This window comes from Tachypleus tridentatus, chromosome 7 (genome assembly GCF_004210375.1).
Source record: "Tachypleus tridentatus isolate NWPU-2018 chromosome 7, ASM421037v1, whole genome shotgun sequence".
Classification (NCBI taxonomy): Eukaryota; Metazoa; Arthropoda; class Merostomata; order Xiphosura; family Limulidae; genus Tachypleus; species Tachypleus tridentatus.
In genome coordinates this window covers 56,473,567-56,488,766 of record NC_134831.1, presented here as the reverse complement: position 1 = coordinate 56,488,766, position 15,200 = coordinate 56,473,567, and the positions used below count along the sequence as shown (strand labels likewise).

The following is a 15,200-nucleotide window of genomic DNA, read 5'->3' as shown; positions in this document are numbered from 1 at the left end:
AACCATAAATGCTATGGGTGTGTTTCAGTTAATAACATACAAGTTCTACTGTTTCAAGTTGAGTTCCTAATGAGGAGGTTTTTTTACACTCTTACCAAATACGTTTAGAAATTTGTGAAAATTTCCATGATTCTCATTTTAATACTTTATATCTCTCTCTCTCTCTCTCTCTATATATATATATATATATATATATATAAAAGTTGGTGCAATGTTAGCTGGGTTTAGAGTGTGGTGCATTACTTTGTGGAAATGAACTACGAAAGAATAAAAGAATTGTTACAAGATGATTTTAGGATAATTTTAATTGACTTTTGGGTGTCAATAATATTCCATTCAAAATACCATGGAAATGCCTTTTAAAAGAAATTCTGACATCAACTGATACTGTTTTGTCCTGGTACAAGTTTCTTTAAAGGATTATTTTTTGGCTCAGTATTTTTATATCTATAAATATTTATACTAATAATATTGTTAGGCTTTTCCATAAGAATTTCCCTCAGTTATGATGAAAATAAGAGATGTGATTTTACTGTTCCAAATGTTTTGAGTAAAACAGAAGTGAAGTTGATGGATTTGGGTTGATATGCAAGATGTTACTGCTAAAATGTCTCTCATAGCAATTCAATTATTGTTGAAAATTAATTGATTGTTTATATTTGTTTTCTTTTGGCAAAAAAAATAAAATGTTTATGTTTTTCCAATAAAAAAGATAAACCTTACGTAATATATAAAACTTTCTATAAATAAACCTGGTGGACTACTTTAAACACTAGCCTATAGAAATTAAGACTGATTTATAAAATCATGAAGCAAAGTAATGTACACTAGATTGCTTTGTTTAGAAGTCTGTTATGCTTAAATATTTTTTATTATTATTTACGTTCAAAATTTGCATAATTGGATTAACTCTTTCTAAACAGTCAAGGTGACTGTTTCACAAGGTTTGTTTCTTCACATACAAACCACGCTTAATGTAACTGCATGAATAATACCCAGTTTGTTTGAAAACATTATATACTTTATATTACACATTTCAGTTTTTAAAGCAGTTCAGATCTGTTTTCAGAATGGGTATAACAATTTTGATCACACTTGCAATCAAAACTTTACTGTAAAACTTGTGTATTTTAGAATCAGACATGCCAATGACATTTATGAAAAAAAGAGGAAAAGGTATATAGCGTGGTGCAGCCGTGCCTGACTAGGGAAATTTTAAAAAAATGGATGCTATTTGGTGTGATTTGGTGCAATCTGGGACATAATTTCTTTATGTTTTTTGACATTGCAATGTTGGAAAAGTACACAATATATATCATATAAAATAACAAAAGGAAATTAAAAGACTAAATCAAACTAATAAAAACTATAACTTTCATTTACAAATTAACAAATAAAATAAAAAGTAAATAAATGAAATTTAAGATTGTTTATTTGCTATTTATTCAGTTTAATTTTTTTCTAAATCAAAATATATTAGTAATATGAGTTAATAAAGCCAAAATAACTCAGTAAATATTTCAAATACAAATCATTTCATTATTATCCTTTTTGTCATCAATAACATCATCATCATCAACTACTGGTATGCTGCCAATTAAATGTTTTACAGTCATTGCCAATAACTACTTCTCTGCTGCATATATTCCATACAATTTTCAAATCACATAAAATTACTCTTTTGACTAATCATGACTACCTACAGTTCAAGTTGTTCATCTATGCAATCTTGTCATTATACTACTGGTACCTTAATGTCAGTGAATTTTCCATTCTTTCACAAATTGACAATACAAACTAAAACAGCATATGAAGGAAAGCTATGACATTGCTTAAACTACTGATATGGTTCAATATTAAACTACTGATATCAGTGATATGCCTCAGAAATGAAATTTTGTACAGTCACTGACATCAACAACTACTGCTCTGCTGCATGTATTCCATTAAAATTTCAAATTACTTAAAATTACGCTACATGACTACCTACAGTAAAACTTGTTCATCTATACAATCTTGTCAGTAAATTACTGGTACCTCAATATCAGTATATTTTTCATTCTTTCACAATACAAACTGAAACAGCAAATCAAGGAAAGCTTTGACATCGCTTCAAAATAAAATTAATGATATGCTTTAAAATAAACCACTGGCACTGTATGCTGCAGATAATAATAAAATGTTTTTCAGTCACTGATATCAACTTCTGCTCTGCTGCATAAATTACAGTCAAATTTCAAATCACTTAATTTCCTTTAATCAATCTTGGCTACTTTCCTCTTTTTCGAGACGAGGGTTTCCAGTGCTCTCTTCAGAGCTTTTTTTACTCTCCTTCTCTGAATGGGCAGCTCTCTGTGCCTCTGCAGCTTTCTGGACTTTTTCTTTAGCCAAGGTGGCTGGGCCAGATTTCACAGAACCATAGGCCTCAAGCCTTTCTGCCCTTTTCTTCCGATTCTCCCTCAGCTTTGAGGTATACTTTGAAGCTGCTGATCTAATGTCCTTACACATTCTCTTGTCTACAGGATCAAAATGAACATCTTTCCTTTTAAACATTTCAATCGCTGTTGTTTCTTTGGAGCGTAGAGAATATTTTATCGTCTGGTATGCACAAGATACCAGACCACGAGACGAAACGAGACTGCCTCCAAGATGGCGATCAGATTTTTTTTTTTTTCTGCAATAAACATTGAAAAAATACGATTTCTCCTCAAAAACCACCTACCCGCCCCCAAATCGCTCATATTTTCTCCTCGAATTTACACAAATCTCGTGGGTGATCGTTGGCCGTTTGAAAACCGCGGAAATCCGCGTTTCAGTGGAAAAATGGCACGTATGTAGAATGATTGCCCCAGTGATCAAAACACTGTACCTGTTCCATAAACAAATCTTACTTACAATAAAATCCGTAACTTGTAATATAATTAAAATCAAAACAAAACTATTATTTGTATTATTTAGTATGGTATTTGTGTATATTTTAGGTCTGAGTTTTGTAAATTCTGCCATTAAATGCAATTTTTAAAAAAACATTAAAAATGTGTCCTGTTGTTTCAGTTTCTATTTTTTGATTATGCTATTAAAACCACGTAAAAGTATCAAATAATTATTAAAAAAACTAATTGTTTTGTCTGTGTTGTTCTAACAAGAGTATATTAATTCTATTTATACAAGCTCTTAAATACAATGACAATAACAATTAAAAAACATGAAAGAAAACTGGGTTTTTGTATACTTGTTTGTGTTGAGTTATAATACTTATTAATATACAAACATTGAAAAGCTTTTCCCTTTCATTTAAATAGTTTTCTGCCAAAGATCACTGTACTCACTAAGCTAAATCATTTTACCTAACACTTTCTCACTTAATACTAATCATTAACCTGTTCAGTGCAGTAGACGAGATAACTCGTCCAAGCCAATCAGTAACACAATACCATAGACGAGTTAATCCATTCTAAATAATATCTAACTTCAACGCTAGATGTGAGCACCATATATGCATTTGACCAACTTACAAATTGTTTCACTTTCGATCCAAAATGGCATCACAAAAAAGTTACAAAATGAAAAAGCCTTAGAGTTGTAATTTGAACTTGGTTCAGAGTTGCCGTAGCAGCTGAAGTACTTGGCAATCAACAGGTTAAAGCTTTAAAACAGCCATAACATCAACAGTTTATCACAAAGAAAAAAAACATTGAAGGAAACCACAACAATTTCCCAGGTTTGCATTTTGTTCTCAAGTTTGTCCTTCTATTTTAGAATCTTTTGTTCTTTCAGAACTTCTACTGGTCACTTTCTCAGAAAGCATAAATTACTGCTTACCCCAAGTATTTCTTAAAGATGAAAGGGACTGAGTAAATATTTTTGTTTCAAATTTTGTGCAAAGCTACACAAGAGTTATCTGTGTTAACAGTCCTAATTTTGCATTGAAAGACTAGAGGGAAGGCAGTTAGTTACCACCACCCACTGTTAACATTTGGGTTATTATTTTTCTCATGAATAGTAGGATTGACTATCATATTATAATGCTCATCTTCTAAAATGATGAGCATGTTTGGTCGGATGGGAATTTGAACTCACAACCCTATGATCGCGAGTCAAGTGCTCTAACCACCTGGCCAGGCTGGGCCCTGAATAAACGTAAATTACAGGTTGGCATGGGTAGTAAATCTGAGTAATAACTGTGAAATATATTTGAGGTACCTTGGTATTTTGTGGGGAATGAAAACATACATGGATGATACACATTTAGTCCATTCAGAGCTGCAGCCTTTTTAAGAAGTGAAATCAAAATATTATTATTAATATTAAATCAATAATAAATCTTGAATTAAATAGTTATTAATGTTAATCATGCTTTACGATGTAGAACAGTTTGCAATATCTATTGGACAGAACTAGTTGCTGATGTTACTGCTTCTACATATGAGATTCAAGGAAAGAAGTATAATGTTCAGTTTCAAGTTTCTACCAAAGAAACAATTTATTGAAAGGAGGAAGCAAAAGTGCTTTGTTAGAAACTTTTCAGAAAAACACCCCGTTCAACATGATGAAGGTTACTCATTTGCTTCTAGAAAATGTAGGGCACCATTTACTTTGATTAAAGAAGTGTATTATAATTATTTGTGTGTACTTGTATTGTGTCAAGTTCCAAACTAATTTAATTATTCCTGTAGTTACAAAAAAATAAGAATGAATCTACAACAAAGAAATATTTCACAGTCATTTTTTTTTCTTTCAGATTCAGCTTCCAACCAACAGCCCAGAATATTAATCAAAACATTCAAACAAGGTTTCCATCTTGCCAATTCTCCATGAAAGGTTTTTTCTCTATTATCTGAATAAAGCAGCAGCTGGAAAATTTTGAGCAAAAAAATGTTTTTGTGGAAATAAAACTATCAATATATATTTTTTTAATATTAAGTTTTAGTTTCATATAATAACCATGTAATAAAATGTTACAAATAAAACTTATAATGTCTGTAGTGGCATTATTTTGACGTCATATTTTCCTTGCAATGTCTTAGTTAATGATTTTTATACTGATTATTCATACAAATTAGGACTAACATATCTTTAAGTTATACATTAGTCATCCTAAAGTAGTTGTAGCTATGAATTCTTAACTCCAATTGATACTCATATTACAGCATCTGTTACACCTTTAAGATTGTACAATTAAATTCACACTTAGACATGTGAAACATACTTGCTGCTCAAATCCACCATGCTCAGATTTTTCAGCAAATCTAGGAAAAGCCATATGTAAAACTTGAAGCAGGATTATTGGAGGAATGGTAGCTGTCTTATCCATAGAATCATACAGATCTCTCAAAGCTAAATGAGATATCACCATTATTCACCAATTTCAAATTCCAGGCAAAAATAAAAATCATTAGTTTACTAGTTACATATTTCATTAACAACAAAGTTCATATATAATACATTAGATTTAAAGAAGGCTGTACCACAGATATTTCAAATAGAACTTTGCAGCAAAATGTACACGAACTTCAACTAAAAAATGTTTGTAATATCTTCTTTAAACCTTTAAAACATAAATATGTTCACTGCACTCAAAATTTATGTCTACAATATTTTTCCATAACTTAATCATCCTGAAATAAAAAAAATTACTTTGTTCTAAATTTATACATTATTGTTTTATACTAATTTTCTTACATTCACATAATTTACACATTTTAGTACTTCTTTCCCCATCATATCAGTTACATTTAAACCCAAGCAATGTGAACCATTGTTGGTTTTTTCAACACATTTATCTAAACTATTTATGCACCAAACTGTTTGTAGATCTAGCTTTCTTGGTTACAAGGCCCCAAATAACACACAAGTCATACACACACACACACACACACACACACACACACACACAAATTTGATTAAAGCACCATCAATATTGAAATTAAACCAACTAATTGTTGCTAGGGTTCCAACTATGTATTTAACATAAAAAATAACTTTTTATTCTGCAAATTACTCCCTCCCAAAGAAAATAAACAGAGAGTCATAGATAGTTATTAAATTTTGAACTAATTTTTTTTACCTTAATGAATGTCATCACAAAAAAGTTTAGTTCTGTTTAAAAAAACAACATAAATTTGTTATATTTATTGCACCAAACCTAACATTTCAAAACTATCCACAGATTTAGCAAGGGTCTTGAAATGTATATTTGCTTAAAAAAATAAATTAGAAAATGGTACAAATATTTTAAATTTTGAAATATAAAATTTTGAAATTTTATAAGAATAATATACTTCAAAAACTCCCAATCAGGAACTTTTCTGCAGTGATAAGTTATTTTTTTTGCAAACCTTATAAATAAAAAATACTATTTAAATGTGAATACCAAAGTTACACAAGAAACTTCTAATACAAAAACACATTTTTATTTTTATTTCTGTGTTATTTTCAACATACCTGCAGTAATTGATTGAGAAGGTACCATTGAGCCTGCTAAAGTGATCCCACCCTGGAAGCTACATATTAAACAAAAAAACCAATGAAAAACAGTTTTGCTAGCTATACCTTTATTCCTTACATATGATCTAAAAAGGAGATATAAAGTATCCTTCGAATTCAAGTGAACAAAAAACATATGTAAAAGACTTATAATGTTAACTTAAAGACTACTAAATTTTGTGAATACATATATACATATATGCTACATTGAAAATTAGAAGTTTTAACTGAGTACAAAAGGGACATGTAGTTAGACAAATTTACCATGCCCATGTTGCGAGTTAATACTGCTCACAAGAGATACCACTCTGAATATTTTTTGGTGAGAGTGTTGTTAATAATTAGTTCATAATGAGTGTTTTCACAACAGTTTGATTGTTGAATTTTATGAAAAGCTAGATGAGGGCTATCTGCATTAACCATTCTTAATTTTGAAATGTCAGACTGTAGGTGAGGCAGATAGTCAACATCACATACTTCCAACTCTTCAATAATTCTTGTCAGTCTGAACAGACAGATTTGACTGTCACCCTTGTCATACAACTATAACCTTAAAGTACAAAGTTCAGTTGTTATATGTTTGATTACAACAGGACATGAACCACAGAGCCTCATCTCTACAACTGACCACAACACTGTGTTCAAACCATTTAACAACAGAAACTGGCATTAAATATACAATACTTTCTGGCCCCTCCTTAAGCACTGTTTAAAATATTTGTATAAAAGTGTAATATTTGGCATGTTTACTTTCCTACCAGGTTTATTTTTAAAGATTATAAGAAATCTATACATGCCATTCAAATGTATCCCTCTTGTAATAATGATATAATTTGCTGGAGAAAAGAGCACAACACATAAACATCTTTAAATTTGTAAGAATTTTTATTTACAAATTGTAAAATCTACCTAAAAGGAATGTTAAGATCACATGATTAAAAATCATTGGCTAAAAAACTTCTTAACTTGTTATTGTAAAAATTTTAAATCCATATAATTTTGTGAATAGTTAAATAAGAAAATAAAAAAAGTATTGTACATCATATATTAACAATGCATCACATAAGTTTTTCAATTCAGTTTTCAAACGCATTTTCATTCAATACATATATTGCACTGCATCATTACAACCAACCTGTTCATTTATGGTTGTAACCAATTTGGGAATAGAAATTACCAACTTTTTTAATCATTAACAGCATCTACTGTAATACAGTAAAAGTTAGTTTAATATTGGTACAAGTAATCAGAAATTAGTTCCAAGTGACTGAATGACATATTTTAAAAGTTAATAACCAAACTCTTTAACTTATATATTTCTTACAGATTTGGAAATAAAAGTCAGTGCACTAGTAGGGTGAGTTAATTTTAACTCTCTTACTACAGGCTCAGCTAAATTGGCCAAGTTCATGACTCCAAATTGACTTTTATATTTTCTATACGATAGCTTCTAATTTACTTTGTGTACCTTCCCAAAATTTCACAACTTTTCAGTATTCATTAAGTGTTATTTGTAAATAAAAATTCAAAATTTTTAATGAAGCACTTTCACTAAACATTTCTTCACAAACATATGGAAGGAATATTGATTGCTTCAAGTGCAAAGTAATTTTCCATATTAAGATTAAAAATTTTATATTTCATCTGAAAAATCTCAAATTTCCTTTGCATGATTTAAAAAAAACTCCAATACAGAGTTAAAAACCTTTTCAGTAAAACTATTTTGTCTCTTATTTTTCTTTACCCTAACTCCATATATGGTTGGTAAATTTGACTGACTTCACAACACACACACACACGTGTATATATATAAACTAAATAAACCTATTTTACCCTTCTCTTCTTTCTAGAATAACTTAAAATCATGACATGAAACTACATTTGTTTATCCCAAATAGCTTTAAACTGGTAACAGTATACATCTCTTTATACTTAAATGTTATTGTTTTATTACCCTTTGAGCTCTAATATTCCTATACAGAAGTTGTAAATTACTTGGTAAACATGTAGCTTACTTTACTCCATTAAAATACTTGATATATGGGCTACTCATGAATTGCTTGCATTTGTATCTTGTGAAATCTTATTGTTATTTTTTATTTTATCCAGTCTAACCTAAAAAGTTTCATATTCTTAAATTTTAGTTATTTATACAATAATAAATACAAAATAATCTTAAAAAGAAGAAATAAAGTGTTTATTTGATTACTTTATTTTCTGTTGTTGACTGATGATGAAATTTAAACCTACATTTTTATGCCAGTGGTAATAGTACACTATTAATTTTTATTTAATTAAACAATACACCAAAGAACATAGAATAGCAACATGCAAAAAGTAGACAATATCCCATAACTTTCACATATTTTCTAGCTTTCTAAGTATTCAAGAATAGCTGTTAAAATTCACCTAAGCTCATCAATGTGTTAACTATGGAAATAAAATTTGAACTGTGAGAGAAACATACAATTCTCTGTATAAAAAAGAATGTAATACAGAACATAATTTGACAGGTTAAGCTTTTGACTTTCTGTTGTGTTAAATTTAGTACAGCATTAAACGTTATCTGGAGAAGACTACTGGCAATTTGTGTATGAGAGAACGTGTCAGGTGGGCATGGAAAGAGGGTTCTGGTTTTCTAGTTTATGCCTCTGTAATCAAGTAACATTGAATACTATAACAATTATGCTTTGTTTAAGCAATGGCATATTATAATGAATAACTTAAAATAACGTTCATACTTCATGGAGGGATGGTAAGTAAATAAGAGAACAGAGAGAAAATGTCACAAATCTCAAAATAGGGGAAATGGAGGATTTTTTAAATATTGCTTTATAAAATTAAGAATTTAAAATTTAAACAATATTAAAATCTAAAATATTAGCTATATTTTGATGCCAAGTTTATCTGTATATCGTGATGATAAAATAGTCCAATTACACTTTCAATATGGCTCACTGAAACCTTGTGACATGTGGAGAAAGGTAGTTAGATAGGTATTTCATGTTTATTGGCACAAAGCTAGTATGCTATCTGTGCCAAACAAGATGTAGTATACTATAATGATATATGGAAATGAAGGTAAAAAATACGTAAAATATGTAAAATTAAGACAGAAGCATTAAGTTCAAACTTGCTGTCAGTTACCTGAAGTTGGCTTTCCAGTCCTGGGTTCAGGTCAAAATAAAATTAAAATGTGTAAAAGAAATCATGCTAAAAGGGTATATAGTCCAACAAAAACCGTAGGTTGGAAAGACCAATGGTTCTTAAAAATGTAAAAACATGAGTGAGGCAGCCAATATCACCGATGACATTGGCTAATGTCAAGAGCAAACCTACCTTAAAAATATGTTTAAAATGGCGTCATTGTTCTTGGTTGTAATGATGGCATGATAATAAAATATGTACCATTGTAACCTGAGTGCCAAACAGACCACATATTGGTGCATCAGTACCAGATAAAATGAAGAGGTGAGTTAAAAAGCTGTAACCAATGCACAGCTTAGCCAAAACAACTTCCTCCCTTTGATCTTTACAGAAACAAGATGGCCAAAGAGCTAAACAAGGCTTGGCTTAAAAAAGCTTATTATTTTGTTGCTCACTCCAGGCTGACTGCCAACTGGTGTATAATTGGGTTTTGATAACCAAACCATAGTCCACGTATGGAACAGGGATGGTAGTGATAGAGCCAGAGCAGATGGATTTTGCCGCTCTGTTAGCTAGCTCATACCCACGAATACCAACATGACCTGGTATCCAAAAAAACTGGACAGAAATAGATGGGCCAAGAGACAGATAAGTGAATCAGTATAGATCATACAATTCGTATATTGCATAGTTTCAATATGATTCAGGGCAAGAGAAATGGCATACAATTCGGCAGTGAACACAAAAAATGTAGAGGGAATTCTGTGTGCTACAACCAAACTGTTACACACCATGGCAGAACCTACAGAGTCACCTGATTTTGAACTATCCTTATATATGGGAATGGATGGATTGTTTGAAAGATGTTCAACAAATAAAGAGCGATATTTCCAATCGGGAGTACCGGCCTTCCTCATACAACTCAAAGATAGGTCACAGTTGGGGATAGTAATTAGCCATAGTGGAAAAGACTGAACTGTTGACATTGCTGTGCTATTCAAAGATATATCCAATTTTTCTGATTGTACTCAAATATGAAGGCTAAAAGGAACAATGGCAGATTTTCTATCATAGAAAAGTGTGGCTTAATGAAGATGGAAAACACAACCCCAAGTAGGATGCTGTGGTAAAGAGCAAAGTTTGGAAGCATAAATAAGAGACAATTGCAAATGGCAAATATACAGAGGGGTTTCATGGGACACCACATACAAACTTTGAACTGGAGAAGTATGAAAGGCCTTAGTGCAAAACTGAAGCCCCTGATGGTGGATAGGATCCAGCATTTTCAGTGCTCAGGTTCTAGCAGAACCATAAACCATAGACCCCCACAGTTAAGTTTGGATCGGACAAGGGCTTGATAAATTTCAAACATGGAGTATCAATCGGCTCCCAAAGAGGTGGAAGAGAGGACATGGAGGATGTTCAGTGCTCTCATACATTTGACACGAAGTTGCTTGATATGGGAAATAAAGTTTAATTTACAGTCAAATATAAGACTTTGCCTCAGGGATGACAGGAAGTACAGTATCATCAATATGATGTTCTGGATCTAGATGAATACTCCGCTGGCAGCAGAAATGTACATAAACAGTTTTATAGAGAGAAAGTTGAAAATAATTTGTTGTGGTCCACTTAAGTATATGGTTGATTGCAGTTTGTATCTACTGCTCAATAAACCTAGTGTTTGATGACTGACATGAGATGTGAAGGTCATCAATGAAAAAACCATTTGCAACTGTAGGGGGTAGCTGTTCACTGATGGCATTAATCTTGATAATGAAAAGTGTGACACACAGAACACAGCCCTGAGGGATTCCAAGTTCCTGTGGGAAAAAATGGGAAAGTGTTGAGACCACACGGACTTGGAATCAGCAGTTCATTAAAAAATGTTTAATAAAAAGTGGCAAATCACCACGCAATCCATTTGTGAAGGTCTCGCAAGATGCTGTATTTCCATGTTGTATCATAAGCTTTCTCTAAAAAAAAAAAAAAAACAAACAAAATATTGTTACTTCAAAAAGGCTTCTCTAACTGATGTTTCAAGGCAAATTAAGCATTCTATCATGGAGCATTGTCTTCAGAACCCACACTGAGTGGGTGAGAGAAGGTTGTTTGATTCAAGGAACCAAACAAGACAAGCATTAATCCCTCTCTAAGGTCTTAATGAGACAACTCATCAAAGCAATGGGATGGTAATTCAAAGGAATCTTTGGATCCTTCCCAGGTTTAAGAACAGGGAGTACAACAGCTTGGCACCAAGCATCAGGAAAGACATTCTCCTTCCATATTTGGTTAAAGACAGCCAGACATCTCATAATGCATATCATCAGGCCCAACTAATGTATTGTCAGACTGATGAACCGCAAGTTTGAATTCCACCAGTGTAAGGGGGCAATTGTAGTCATAGGGATGATCAGTCAAAACGGAAAGAGGCAGATGTTCAACTAGTGTTTTAATAGCTAAGAAGAAAGGGGATGAGTTTGAAGAGCTGGATACATGAGAGAAACATTCACCAAAAGTATTGGCAATGCTCTTGGTTGGTTGATTGATTTAGTGTTTTATGTCACAAAGCAGCTAGGTTATTTGTGCCAAATGTCCAGTAAAAAGGTAAAAATAAAGTAAATGTAGTAAAACTCATAAAAGGAAATGAAGGTAAAACAAAACAGCATTGAAAAACATAAATAGCACAAAACCAATGTTGACATCTAGTCTACAATGTTAAAGAGAAAGCACAGTAAGAGAAGTTGTAAAGGACTTTCTGTTACATAATGGTAATTATCATAACCTGCCAGGAAGACTAACAGGTAAGTACAAGAACCACCATCAGTCACTCTGAAGTTGGTCTTTCCAGTCCTAGTTCTGGGTTGTGTGTCATTATGGCCATTTTCAAAAAGTAATAAAAGTTTCAAAAGACATGCAGCAAAATTGTAATAACAACTCACCAGGATGACTAAAGGGTAACCAAAAATACTATTGTCCCACCACTTACAGGGTATTCAAAGAATGATTAGGCCACTAAGAAGCAATGCTGCTCTATAATCACTCAAATATCAAAACACATGAACCTGGCCAGTAGGGCAAGTCCAACTAATAAAACCTAACTTTTCTAACAATAAGACTTCCTCTGTCTAGAAGATTTGTTGCCAAATCTGACTTTTTTTATTTTATTTATATTACAATAATTCTAACAATAATAAAATGATTTTTTCTACAATATACAAAATTATTACAATGTATTATAGCAAAGTTACATACTTAGTATCAAACAAAACAAGTAGAAGTAAACAAATTTCAACATAACTTTTCCAAAATAGTAGAACTAATACATCTAATACCATTTACTGCTCCCACATCTAACAACAAATTTTTAAATTTCCAATTAAGATAATTTTTAGGAAAATATTTCTTCTATAGTCATAATTTTTATGATATAGAATTATATGTTCTTGTGTTCCCATCTCTCCACAGAGACAAACTAGATTTTCTATGAAATCTCGCTTGATAATCTGGGAAAACCCCATGATTTGTTAAGATTTGATTCACATAAAAATCTCCCTTGCACCTGTTAAAATTTACTTTATTAAAATATTTACAAGTAAAACTTCCAACTGAGGCGTTGTCCCACCTCTGCTGCCATTTAATCAATAATTCATTATTTAATTTTGATTTAATTTGTTTCTTACTATAGCCAAATTCAGCATCAATGTCCATTTTATCTGTGGCTTTCTTAGCCTTAAAATCCACTATTTCATTATAAATTATCCCAATATGGGCTTTAACCCAAACAAAAGTAGTATTAAAATTATATATTCTTTAATTCTATTTACTATATAATTATCTTTATATGATTTAAGAGCCATTAATAATCACCTTGAATAAATAAATTGCTGCTTCATAAATGTTATTATTTACCATAAAATGAAGTCTTAAAAATTGCAAAACGTTCAGTCATAAATACTGCAGTATTATCATTCAACCTAAACATGCTTTCATTTTTAATTTCAACATTATATATATAAGCACACCCAACTTTATTATTAATTTCTAAACCATCTGTATAAAATTTATTACTGAATTGTTTTAGATCTTCATCATAGTACCAATTAAAACTATGATTAATCCAAGGAGCTAAATTTACCTCAGTTAGAATTTCAATATTTTATGATCCAATTATGTCATCTTCTATTTAACATTTTGTTTAAGATAAAACAGTTCATATAACTTAACACCAACTTCTAGTGTTAGATCTAAAGGGGTAATCACCATTAAAGTATTAAGTGTTAAACTGGCTACAGTTTTATAAGTCTTTGCAATCAGTAATATTGCAATTCTTTGAATTTGTAAAATTTTATTTTTAATCCTTTCTGTATGTTCAAACCAGATCTCATATCTGTATGTTATCATTTTTTCTATACCTAATTCATAAATATCTTTCAAAATTTTTGGTTTCAGGCCCCAAGTGGCTCTTGAAATCTGCTTTAATTTTTGAATAATATTAACTATTTTGCTTTTAACATAATTAAGATGTGATAACCAATTTAGTTTCATATCAATTATAATACCTAAGTATTTCAGCTCTTTAGTGCATTTAATTCTTTTATTACTAATAGTAATTGTTGGTATATGTGTAATATTCTTGCCTTTATAAATTAAAATGAAATTTGATTTATCTATATTAAGTTCTAAATTGATGTCTAAAATCCAATTGTTGAACTTATTTAATATGTCCTCGGACAATGACGTAAATAAATATGAAGCTTTTGCTTGTATTAAAATAATTGTGTCATCAGCAAACGCTTGTATGTACGTGTTATTCATACTCTTTAATTTTAGCATTCCATCAATGTAAAGGTTCCACAAAATAGGACCCAAACTAGATCCTTGTGGAATCCCCTTATTGTATTTCTTACTTATACTTTCCATTGAAATTTGTTTATTTTGAATAAAATCAATAATCACCTTTTTCAACTTAAAAGGTATTTTTAGATTGTTTAAATATTTTATTAAAATCATAATGTCCACTGAATTAAAATCGTTTTTAAAATCCAAAGAGATTAATAATGTAATACACTTATTATTTATACTTTCATTAACATCATCTTTAAGTTTTTGTAACACATGAAGAGTAGATCTCTTTCTCCTAAATCCATATTGTGCATCAATTTAAATTTCTCAAAAAATGTAGGTCAATCTATATTTTAAAATCTTATCAAATATTTTACCCCAAATGGGCAAGAGGCAGGTGGGTCTATAACTACTAAGAAGCATTAAGTCTTTACCTTTTGTGGGGATCAGGATCACTTTGGCTTTTTTCCAAATTAGCAGAAAATTACATTATAACAAAATTTAAAACTTTAATAAATCAATTTTTGTAAGCTAAATATATTTCTTTGAAAACAGGCAACATCAAATTATCATTTCCAGGAGCTTTATTGTCCTCCATCTCCCAGATAACTTTATTAATTTCATATTCTGTAATATTATCATCATCTATATTCAAATCACTATCACTATTATCCTGTATTTCATCGTAAAGACACATTCCAGAGGCCACTTGATCATAGTTC

General features: G+C 30.8%; 1 protein-coding gene across 2 annotated transcripts in view; it reads right to left on the bottom strand.

Annotated features, from left to right (window-relative positions):
* Usp14 (ubiquitin specific protease 14) overlaps window positions 1-15,200 on the bottom strand; it is a 53,380-nt gene that overhangs the window by 19,864 nt on the left and 18,316 nt on the right. For both annotated transcript variants that reach the window (XM_076511836.1, XM_076511838.1), the window contains 2 exons: window positions 6,445-6,503; window positions 5,210-5,337 (listed from right to left, as the gene is read on the bottom strand). In XM_076511836.1, coding sequence (XP_076367951.1) covers window positions 5,210-5,337; window positions 6,445-6,503 — 187 coding nt within the window. The remainder of the gene's footprint in view (window positions 1-5,209; window positions 5,338-6,444; window positions 6,504-15,200) is intronic.